The following is a 12680-nucleotide window of genomic DNA, read 5'->3' as shown; positions in this document are numbered from 1 at the left end:
GAAGGGTCTAGGCCCGAAATGTCAGCCTTCCTGCTCCTCTGATGCTGCTTGGCCTGCTGTGTTCATCCAGTTCTACACCTTGTTATCTCAGATTCTCCAGCATCTGCAGTTCCTACTATCCCAGAATTAGATAATATTTGTGATTATTGGAATTGCAGGCCCTTGAGTTAGAAGCATGGAACGGTGAGATTCAAGAACCAACGAATATTTGAAGTTGCAGAAACTGATATTGGCAGAAGGTAATGAGAATAGGAGTGCTGCTGGGAAATTGAGTGAAACATGTAAACGGTTAGATGCTAATTAGTGGGCACTGGGGACAATAGGCGTAGGCTGGATAGTAAGTAAACCTTAGCAACATGGTACCATCTTTAATCAAGAATGCACGCACCTCAACATCAACGTTACCACTCAAAATAAGACAACGCATGTGGGGAAGGACAACTAAAGGAATGAGGTTGTCAGGACAGTTTTTTCAAAAGCTAGAAAAGGAATGATGGCTCCATAAGATCAACTTCCCAATCAAAAATTAGCACATCTGGCACTTCAATGCCTCCACCTATGGGATAAGTGTTTCATGACGGCCTAACTATCCTAATAAGGAAGCAGTGTGCACTGCCTTCAGTGCATATGTTCATAAACTGGACATTAGCAGTGATTCTACACCAACCTTGATTAATCCCAACCTGTAATGAATCATCACCCTCCTCAGAAATATCAACTCCACAATCAGGAGTGATACAAATTTCAAGAGTGTACTTAGTAGGAAAAGCAACCCGTTAACGAAGTCCACCCCTTAACAAAGTGACTAGAACATTATGATAATCAATGCCCTGTCCCACCAGTGAGATGAACTCAAGACAACATGGTAACAACAATGGCCAAACAATGTCACCTGTTTGAATAAATGATCAGTGCTATAGCTATTTTATTTTTCTTCTGTACAAATCTCTGATGAACAGGAGGATAGCGAATGTAGTACTGGTATTCAAGAAGGAACCAATAGATAATGCAGGAAACTACAGGCCAGTCAGTCGAACTTCAGTTGTGAGGAAACTAATACAGCAATTCTGAAGGACAGAACTAATCTGCACTTGGAGAGGCAGGGAATAATCAAGACTAGTGAGCATTGTTTTATTAAGAGGAGGTCATGACTGACCAACTTGATTGAATTTTTCGAAGAGATAACCAAGTGTGTAGATCATGTCAATGTTTTTCATGTAGTTGACTTGAACTTCAGCAAAGCTTTTGATAAAGGTCACACATGGGAGACTGATAGCAAACAGAAAGGCCCATGGGATCCAAGGAAATTTGTCTATTTCAATCCAGAATTGGCTGAGTGGTGGGAAGCAGAGGGTGATGGTTAAAGAGTTCTTTTGTGACAGAAACCTTTGTTCATTAAGGTTTCACAGAAATCAACGCTGAGGGCCCTTGCTGTTTATGGCTTTATATAATTGATTTAGATACAAATGTAGGAGGTGATCAGTAACTTTGTGGATGATATGAAAATTAGTGGAGTGGTAAGTAGTGGGAGGACAGCCTTAGATTACAGAAGAATATAGACTGCCCTGTCGGATGGGCTGAACAGCGGTACATGTAATTCAATCCAGGTAAATGTGAGGTGTTATGCATAGAGCCAGAGGAAGTGGGTGAGGAAATACTTTGCATCAATATTCACAAAGGAGAATGATATAGAGTCATAGAGTAATACAGTATGAAAGCAGGCCCTTTGGCCCAAACTGGTCCATGCTGACCATGGTGCCCACTCGGCTAGCTCCGATCGCTCACATCTGTCAATATCCCTCTAAACCCTTCTCATCCATGTACCTATCCAAATGTTTTTTTTAAATGTTTCTACTGTACCTGCCTCAACCACTTTCTCTGGCAGACCATTCCATAAATGCACCACTCTCTGCAAGAAGTAGTTGCCTCAGGTCCTCCTTCCTATATCTATCCCCTCTCACCTTAAACCTATGCCCTCTAATTTTCAATTCCCCATCCCTGGGAAAAAGACTATATGCATTCATCTTATCTATGACCCTCATGACTTTATACACGTCAATAAGGTCACCCGTCAAATCTCCCATGTTCCAAGGAATAAAGGCCTATCCTGGCCAATCTCTCCCTATAACTCTGGCCTACTAGTCCTGGCAACATCCTCATAAATTTTCTTTGCAAAGTGGATGGTGAGTCTCAGGAAGAGTATGTTGATATTCTAGGACAGGTCATATGTATTAAAAAAAAAGTGGTGTTTGGTATTTGGAAAAGCATTAAGACGACAAACCATCAGGATCTATCCTAGCAAGCTGAGGCATGCAGGTGAGGAAATTGTTGGGATTTATATAAAATCCTCTTTAGTCACATGAGAGGTGTCAGAGGACTGGAGAATAGCCAACTTTGTTCCTCATTTAAGAAGGACAGCCAGGATAATGTAGGAAATTACAGGCTAGTGAGCCTTATATCAGCAGTAGGAAAATTATTGGAGAAGATTCTTAGGGACAGGATTTACTCACATTTGGAAACAATATGGACTTTTTAGTAATAGCAGCATGGATTTGTGCAGGGAAGGTCATGTCTCAAAAACTAGATTCAGTTTTTGAGGAAGTGACAGAGGTGATTGATGTGGCCAGGGTGGTAGATGTTCTCTACATGGACATTAGCAAAGCCTTTGACAAGGTCCCTCATGGCAAGAAGTGGAAGGGTGCTTTTCTGAATGGAGATCTGTGACCAGTAGTGTTCCGCAGGGATCAGCGCTGAAACCCCTGTTGTTTGGAATATATAAAATTGATTTGGAGGAGAATGTACATGGCCTGATTAGTAAGTTTGCAGATGACACAAAGTTTGGGGGAGCCGCAGACAAAGAGGGAATTTGCCAGAGGATACAGCAGGACATAGATAGGCTGGAGACCTGGACATATAAATGGCAGATGAAATTTAATCTGGACAAATAAGAGGTATTTTAGAAGATAAAATGCAGAAGGGAAGTATACAGTAAATGGCAGAACCCTAAGCAGCATACAGAGAGCTCTAGGTGCCCAGGTTCATAGTTTCCTGAAAGTGGCAACACAAGAGGATAAGTGATCAAGAAGGCATATGGCATGCTTGTTTTCATTGGTCTTGGAATAGAGTACAAGAGTCAGCAAGTCATGTTGCAGATGCATGGAACTTCAGTTTCACCACATTTGGAATGGGGTCATAGACTTGCTCGCCGAGCCAGTGTGTTTGATTGCAGACGTTTCGTCACCCTGCTAGGTAACATAGTCAGTGCACCTCTGGTGAAGCAGTGGTGCTCTGTCCCGCTTGTTATATATATGCCTTGGTTTGCTGGGGTGGCTGGTATGACTACTGGTAGTGATACCAAGGCATATAAATAATAAGTGGGACGGAGCACCAATGCTTCACCAGAGGCGCATTGACAATGTTATTTAGCAGGGTGACAAAACATCTGCAATGAAATATACCAGCTCGGCGAGCAAGACTACAAGTTCATCCACGACCCGAGCTACAAATCTCCTCAAAAACTTTAAACATTTGGAATATGGCTTACAGTTCTAGTTGCAACACTACCAGAAGAATGGGGAGGCTTTGAAGAGGGTACAGAAAAGGTTTACCAGAATGTTGCCTGGTTTGGAGGGTAATAGCTAAGAGGAAAGATTGGACAAACTTGATTTGTTTTCACTTAAGGTCAGAGGCTGAGGGGCAACCCGACAGGTGTTTATAAAATTACGAGGGGCATGGATGGTAGGAGTCATTTTCCCAGGGTAGAAATGCTGATTACTGGAAGACATAGATTTAAGGTAAAAGAGAGGAAGTTTAAAAGGAGATGTGAGAGGCAAGTCTTTTTTTCTTTTATACAGAGAGTGGCAAGTGTCTGGAATGCGCTACCAGATGAGGTGGTAAAAGCAGATACAATAACATTATTTAAAGGCATCTCGACAGATACACGAATAGGCAGGGAAAAGAGGGATACAGGCCATGTAAAGGCAAAAGGTTTTTGGTTTAGAAAGGTGTTGTGTAGGGCTCAGTCTTAGTGGGCCAAAGGGCCTGTTCCTTTGCTGTACTGTTCTTTGTTCTTTGAGATTGAGATGTATAAAATTATGAGAGCATAGATAGGATAGACAGAAAGGAACTTTTCCTCTTGTTAGAGTGGTCAACAACCAGGGAACATCGACTTAGGGTAAAGGGCAAGAGGATTAGAGGGGATGTGAAGAAGTTTTTTTTGACTCAGAGGCCGGTAGGAATCTGGAACTCTGCCTGAGGCAAAAACCCTCATAGCATTTAAGAAGTATTTAGATTTGCACTTGCAATGCCTAGACATACAAGACTACAACCAAGTGCTGGAAAATGGGATTAGAATAGTCAGTTGTTTGTTTTTGACTGGCACGACTTGGTGGACTAAAGGACTAACTTCTGTGCTATAGATCTCTGATTCTATAACATGCACATTTTATTGATGGTGAACAAGATGATCTATGGCCCAAGCACTCTATTGAGAATCAAGCATGGAGAGGAGTTCATCAAGGACTGGGAGGGAATTGTTGCTCACTGCAAAGAACATTTTGAAGAACTGCCCAACCAAGACTCTTGTGTTTGTCATAAACGTCCTTAAATCTACACCTCAATCCCCCTTGGTCTTGGCATTACCTAGTCGGGAGCAAAGTTCAGAAAGCCATTTGACAGATAAAAAACAATACAGCCTCTGGGGAAATTAGATTTCCTACTAAAATTCCAAAACATGGTGGAGATATATTCCTGACACAGCTGCAAGATCTCAAATCAAGAAAGAAAAGTGCATGCCGGGGGTCTTGAGAGTTGCTGTCATCAAGCTATAATATATTCAAGGAGAAAGAAATATCTAATTGTAATAACTACAGAGGGGTTTCTCTGCTATTTGCCACAGGATAGACTATAGAATCACAGAGCTGTCACACTACTGATGAAGACCATTCAGCCTATGTCTCCAAGTGAGTGTCTCATTTAGATTCATTCCTCTGCCTTCTTCCCATGACCCTGCATATTGTTCCTTTTCAAATAAGCATAACTCCTTGTTGAATGTCTTGATTGAACTGGTCTTCACTACATTCTCAAGCAATGCATTATGTAACCTTAACCATTAGTTGGATGAAAACATTTTACCTTATTTCACTTTTGCTTTTTTAAAAATCTGTGTCCAGTGCTCCTTTCATACATGGGAACATTTTATGCCCATTTACTGTTTCAACTTGATCTGCTGTCAATCTGCAAAACTGAAATGCCTCATCCCAGGAACCATTCTCAGAAATCTCTCATAAAACTTCACTCTCTCCAAAATCTTCATACCCACACTAAAGTGTGATGCCTAAAACAGGATAGAATACTCTGTGAGGCTGAACAACTGTTTTTTTCACAAGTTCAATACGACCTCCTTACTCTTGTATTATAAGCCCTGATAAAGAAGCCTACAATATAGCATGCTTTGTTAATGTTTTCTCAGTCTACCCTGCCACCATTAATGATTTATGCACATATACGTATAGAAGGTAAAGTTACCATTACCAAACCTTAGAGCTGCCCTCTCATTAGAGGGAGATGACTGGTGTAGGTTTAACCTGAGGATCACCATGCTCCAGGTGAGGGGAGAAGTTGAGAAGGAACCTCAGCCAGTGTGGGAATTGAACCCACATATGTTCATGAGGCACATAAATAAAATGCCCACATATATCATTGCCAGGATTCTCCTCAAATCGCCTCCTCGCTGTAGCCAAGGACCTCTTCCCACAGTCACAGTGCAGATTTTCTTCATTGAAAGGCACGTCAGACATAATCTGCACTGTACCACAAATTCAAGAATAGTGCAAGGGACAGCACCAACGCTCTACATGGCCTCATATAACTTCACAACATCCTTTTACTCTATCAATCACAAAGGCTTATGATGTATCCTCCTCAAATTCAGCTACCTCGGAAGACTGTCACTATCTATCACCTACTCTACCGAATGACATGCACACTGCAACCCATACTAATGCAGCCATCACAAACCCGAGTTCAACGAACACTGGAATCAGACAAGGCTGTAACATTCCACCAACTCCTTCCTCCATTTTCCTCACAGCAATAATGCACCTCAACTTCTGCAAATTACCTACAGATGTGGAAATAATCTGTAGAATAGATGAGAAGCGGTTCATTTTACTTCTTTAATCCAAAAATCAAAATCACTCCAAACTCAGAAAGAGTTTCTGGATGTATATGGTGATTATGTACCCAAGCAGAAACTGAGCTCCAGGTCACAGTGAATTTCCACTCCAAAGCACATGAGCAAATGGGCTCTTCAGTGCATAAACTCAGAAAACAGATTTTTTTCAACCAGCTCTGAAAGCACAACAACTCCACCCATCAATTACAATCAAAAGTGAGATCCTGAAAAATACAGAACATAGAATCCTTACAGTGTGGAAACCGGCCATTCAGCCCAACACGTCCACACCAACTCTCTGAAGAGTATCCCAACCAGACTCACTGCCCTAACCTATCCTTGTAGTCCTGTATTTCCCATGGCTAATCCAGTTAACCTACACATCCCTGGACACTATGGGCAATTTAATTTAGCCAATCCACCCAACTTACACATTTTTGGACTGTGGAAGGAAACCACAGTACCTTGGTGGAAACCAACGCAGACACGGGGAGAATGTGCAAACTCCACACAGACAGTCGCCCAAGGCTGGAATTGAATCCAGGTCCCTGGCATTGTGAGGCAGCAGTGCTAACCACTGAGCCACTGCGCTGCATATTCCGTATCTTACAAGCCTCATTTTGTCAAAGGCAGACATAGATAATAAGATTCATCATTGCTTCCAATGTGCCAATTTAATGTGTTTTGGCAAATAAGGAAGACAATAATCGAGGACCATGACCACAAACCCAAGGCTCACATCATGGTTTTGTCTGGTACCAGCATTTCCTGCACCCCATTACATTTCAGAGACTTGAACTACCTAAAAGCAGGCATATCAAAGCACACAACCAGCAGCATCACATCCTCCAAATACAGTGGCAAGAAAGCCAGCCCAACAGCAGTATCCTCTCCCAAGCCAACTTGCCCAGGATCGAAGCACTAATCACACAAAACTAAATTCACTCGATAGGACATGAAGTATGACACCAGGCTCCTGAGACCAACTACTCTACTTGATTCATGGTCATGGCAGGAGCCTGCTTAGAGACATGACAGAAAAATAAATTACTCTAAAATATAAAAGTTCCACATTGATCTGACAGTATTTTCTATTTAAATAATCTTACAGGAGTGAAACATTCATTAACTGTTTCTCTCTTCACAGATACTGCTACATGTTAAGTTTCTCCGACACCTTATTTCAGAATTCCAACATCAACAGCATTGCTAACACGTACTATTTGTTTAACCTAACACGTAACATAATATGAACAATAACTTCTTTTTTGCACTGGATTATCCCCTGAAGCTTTATCATGTCCAGAAACAATGTTTATTTCAAACCTCCTGAATTGCTATCTGCCAGATTTTCTCCAATAAAGGGACTGAATGTGATCCTTAAACACCTGCTGATTAGAAGCTGGAGAATTTGTCACATACTTCATTTTGCACATTATAAGACATTTCAATAACTATTTCTCTGGCCCAATTTCTAAAGTCTTACATCAAGAGCAAACACTTATCGTGTGACCGTGCATTTCATCCCAAGGCGACTAAGCATCATATTTAAATGTGTTTGGGAAGAAAATGTCAATTTGGGAGAGAAGAACTTGCTCAATGAAGATTTGGGAATAATCAAAAGGAGGAACCTGCAGGTTCAAACAGCAACAAACCTCCCTCGCAGACGCAAATGTATTTGATTTTTTTTCCCTTATAAACCTTGCATAGGTGGAGAAGATCACTCTTGCTGACAGGGATCAATTAGCTCAGTTGACGGGACAGCCGGTTGGTGATACCAACAGCATGGGTTCAATTGCTGCATCACCTGAGATTACCAGGGGTCTCCTCGACCTCGCCCCTTGCCTAAGGCATCGTGACCCTCAGGTTAAACCACCACCAGTCATCCCTCTCTAATGAGAGAATTGACCTATGGATTAGTAACACTATGATGACTTTACCTTATATTCAGTTAAAGAAACAAAAACAAAAACAATATAGCAACCCATCCAAGGTAACCAACCCATGCATGTGTGGATTACCTGCCGACTCCGCCTCCAAGTGACACACCCGCAGCTCTGCCCTGGGCCCAGCCGCCAACCCCGAGGCGCTCTCAGTAAAGCTTTTCGCTCCGGGAGACGGCACTCTAGCCTTCACGGCATGTCTACTAAATACGGCAGATCGCACTCCGGCTCCAAAGCAACGGATCGCCGAGCAAGGAATGAGCCAAACTCCAACGCCCTGGCACGAAAAACATGACCTGCCGAAAGAGGTTAACACCGCCATAGTAACCCGCCTTTAACTCTGAACTCGGTGCGTCAGTGTCAGTCGTCGCCACACCCCCCATCTTCGTCGTCGTCTGGCTCGCCCAGAGAGAATAGTGGCTGAAACACGGAGATTATTGCAGTGTCCAGGAAATCAGTGCCCACAGACAACACAGAGATGACTGTTAGGTCGGGCTTCCAAGATTGCTACAGCGCACATGAGTAATTGCTACATTGTTCCATTAAATGTCAGCCGTCACATATTTCAGTGATGCATTTTTACAATATATAATGTATTTATTTATTATTTAATTGTGTACTGCAGCTTAGTGAAATATTTGTTTCACATAATTCACTGTACTAAACGTAACCGGCATCTCTGGTTTTGGGACAGAAAATCTGCTCATTCCTGGCAGTGATTCAGACTGTAAAGATCTCTGAAAGCAAAATCTCATGAACCACTTCCTTATTCGAAACGCTTCTGCGTACGTCATGCGTAGAAAACTTATTTAGAACAATGACGGATGTTTTAATTAATTAACTAGTAACAATCATAAGATGTATAACAAAGACAGATTCCTGATTTTTAAAAAGTAGATTCTTGGCGAGTTCTTTCATTTATGAGAACTCAGAAATATTTAAGTCCGTACCAGTCAAAAAGTGCGGGAGAAACTCAGCATATCTGGCAGCATCTGAGAAGAGAGAAACAAGAGTTAAATTTTCGTGTCCAATACAACTCAAAAGTTTCTCTTTCACACTTTTGCCCTGGAGATTACTAAAGAAAACTACTAACTCATGTTCACACATTAAAAATAAAGTAATAGCACTAAGGTTTTTATTGAGATAAAAACTTATAAAAATTGAATAGAACACGGTCTCTATTCCAAAGAAATCGTACTTGGACATGAAACATTAACTCTATTTTTCCGTCTCCTCAGATGCTACCAGATATGCTAAGTTTCTCCAGCACTTCCTGTTTTTATTAAAATCTCTGTTTCGATTGAGGCCTATTGTTTCACAGTCCTGATGTCAGGTTGATGGGACTGAAAGATTTGGAATCGCAGAAATAGCTCAGTTTTTGACTGTTGATCATGCAGAAGTTATTTTCATGGGTAAGCTTAGAAAATGAGGCAGGTGAAAGAGAAGGTCCTATGTTTCTCTTCCAGGTCTCACGGCGCGGCCCTTTTTACATCAGGTCAATCGTTGTGCCAGTCAGTCATTTCTCTCAGTGTATGATGAAGCTTTGACTCCCTGGGATGTCTGTCAGCTTATAGCAGTTTGTTGTATGTTAAATAGGAAAGAAAATTGTCACTGTATGATATGACCATATAACAAAAGCCCAATCCTGTTCCAAAATCTGAAGGCTTTTTGCCCCCTGTGGTGATTGGCTTTTAAAACTGTTTTCCTGTGGAAATTGTGGAAACTATGGAAATCCATTGAATTCCAAGGTGTCATTCATGTCTGGCAATGTCGTCAAGAGACAAAGGAGTTTGAATTCATTACTCCAGCAGCTGCTGTGAAAGACATTTTTAAAGTCAGTATCTTGGTTTTAAAAAGGTAACCTTTCATACAGTTTTTCAAAATTCATAACTGGAGGTGTGAGTGACAGTCCTTGACATTAAGGCCACATTCGACTGAACGTGGCATCAAGGAGTCCGAGCAAAACTGAAATCAGTGGGTATCAAGGGACAAACTCCCCACTGGTTGGAGTCATACCTGGCATTTAGGAAGATGGTTGTGGTTGTTGGATATTGTCATCTTAGCTCCAGGACATTTCTGCAGGAGTTCCTCACAGGATTTTCCAAGACCCAACCATCTGCATCTGCCTCATCATTGACATTCCCTTCATCATAAGGTCAGAAGTGGGAATGTTTGCCAATGATTGCATAACGTTCAACACCATTCACAACTTCACAGATATTGAAGCAGTCCATGTTTAGATGCAACAATATCTGGACAATATTCAGGCTTGGGCTAATAAGTAGCAAATAACATTCATGCCACACAAATGCCAGACAGTGACCATCTCCAATAAGAGACAATCTAACCACTACTCCTTGACATTCAATGCTGTTCCCATAACTGAATCCCCACTACCAACATCGTTATGGTTACCATTGACAAGAATTTTAACTGGACTGACCACATAAACAGAGTGGATACAAGAGCAGATCAGAGGCTAGGAAAACTTCAGTGAGTAACTCACCTCCAAAATCCCCAAAGTCCACCATCATAAGCCAGGACCACATGGAATACTACCCACTTTCCTGGATGGGTGCAGCTCCAATAACACTCAAGGAACTTGACACCACCAGGACAAAGCAGTTCACTTGATTGGCACCGCATCCACTCCCTCCACCACCGACACTCAGTAGAAGCAGTGTGTACTATTTACAAGATGCACTGCAGAAATTCACCAAAGATCGTTAGACATCACCTTCCAAACCCATGATCATTTCCACCCAGACAGCAGTGCTAACCACTGAGCCACTGTGCTACGCATTTGCTGCAGATGTAATCATTGTGGATCAAACTGGCGTCACTACCACATCGCCTGCCTAGCCCTCTCTATTCAGTTCAGTTAGTGGGGATTATTCTCAGTCTTTCCAATTTTTCCAGAGGTTACCAGAACCCCCTGCAGTGTACATAACTCAGCAGCTCACAGGACACAAGTGCACAGCAGGAAATTGCAGTGACTTGACATTTACATGCAATCTGATATTGCTGAAAATGGATGGCCAAGCACAGGCCACAGAGATTGCTCAAGTTAAAGACTTCCTGCCTATCTCGCCTTCCTCAAATTAGCCCTCTTATGTTCCAGTCATTGTAAATACACTTACCTGCAACAAAAAAAGTGAAGACGACCAAACATGTACCAGCACTGATTGGTCTTCTTGCTTCTTCTACTTGCCTACCATCCTTAATTGAATGACACTCCTAGAGGATGTTTCTAATTGACCAACTTGCACTAAAATTGCACCTGAAGACCCACTACAACAGTGAGCAAGATCTGGCCACAAAAATAAACTTGACAGAGTCTGGAGAATTCCAACCCTGCTAGATTATTTATCCAGTAACGTAATTTTTCTATCATTGTAAAGTACTAAAACAATAACAATAGAAAGATGATGATAACTAAAACTTTTGTTTTACTTCAAATGCTTTCAAAATTGTTTTATTTTAAGTTTGGAAATAAGACAAAAACATATTTGATAGCAGGGAGTTAACCACTTTTTCTCCAAGATCCATGACATTTTTATCATTACCACATTTATTTGATTATCCAGAGAAGAAAGGAGGTTTTGCTGACCAAGTTTAAAGGAATTTCACATCGGAATCCTCGTGATACAACAGTCATGTTTGATTCTTGGTAATACAGTAGTAAGTGTGCATATACTTACCCACATTTTAAAAATTTCTGTGATTGGTTCGCCCGCCAAGCTGGTTCATTAGTTCGCAGACGTTTCATGACCCTGCTGGTAATGAAATGTCTGCGAACTAACGAACCAGCTCAGCGAACAAACCAACCACAGCATCCACAACCCAAGCCACAAATCTACTCAAGAACCTTAGACTTTAAAAATTTCCCATCAAATGACAAAGCAGTTATGTAGCAAGATAGTTAAACAAGAGGATGAATAGAGGATTGTCCCATCTGCACAGTACTTGTTTTGGGTTCCAATTTGAAGGATCTAAATTGTAAATCTCTGGATATTAATCCAAATTCACTAAGCTACTCTTACTCATCGATATGTCATCCTCAAATGAAAGAACCTTATTTAGTGAATAGCCTTTGACAAATTTCCTTTCAATTGAATGTCTTTAATTTGAAATAAAATGAGTTCCCATTAACAGCAAATATTTTTGGCAAATGCACACTAACAAGCAAACAGGCCCAATGATTTGCCATTCTAACTTTATAAAACCATGGAGGTCCCATTCATAATCCATTGTTGAGGTTGGTTGGCTCGCCGAGCTGGTTTCTTGTATTGGCTGCACTGAGGATGTTACCCAGCATGGTAACGAAACGTCTGTGATACAAGAAACCAGCTCAGCGAGCCAACCAACCTCAACACCCACAACCCGAGCTACAAATCTACTCCAAAACCTTAGATAATCCATTGCAATGTGAGTGCAATGACATGGTTAGTACTGTTCCAGCAACAAAAACAAAGTCTTAACATATAAAATGTTTTGTAGGGATCATTTCATAGTTGTCAATTAGTGACTTTTCTTTCATCATAAACTGATGAAAAAATAAC

The 12680-nt window shown here is 41.3% G+C and overlaps 1 protein-coding gene across 5 annotated transcripts in view; it reads right to left on the bottom strand.

Annotated features, from left to right (window-relative positions):
- Nucleotides 1–8487, bottom strand: part of auh (AU RNA binding protein/enoyl-CoA hydratase) — a 941118-nt gene extending 932631 nt beyond the window's left edge. For 2 of the 5 annotated variants that reach the window (XR_007261814.1, XM_048595346.1), the window contains exon 1: nt 8197–8487. Coding sequence is in view for 3 of the 5 variants with exons in the window: in XM_048595346.1 (XP_048451303.1) it covers nt 8197–8440 (244 nt within the window). In the remaining 2 variants the exon portion in view is untranslated. The remainder of the gene's footprint in view (nt 1–8196) is intronic. The other 3 variants (XM_048595345.1, XM_048595347.1, XM_048595348.1) reach the window with 2 other exon arrangements.
- Nucleotides 8488–12680: the final 4193 nt, after the last annotated feature.

Source organism: Rhincodon typus, chromosome 3 (genome assembly GCF_021869965.1).
Source record: "Rhincodon typus isolate 14 chromosome 3, sRhiTyp1.1, whole genome shotgun sequence".
In the NCBI taxonomy this organism is placed as follows: Eukaryota; Metazoa; Chordata; class Chondrichthyes; order Orectolobiformes; family Rhincodontidae; genus Rhincodon; species Rhincodon typus.
Note: the sequence above shows the minus strand (reverse complement) of the source record. Positions and strands in the feature narration are given on the sequence as shown.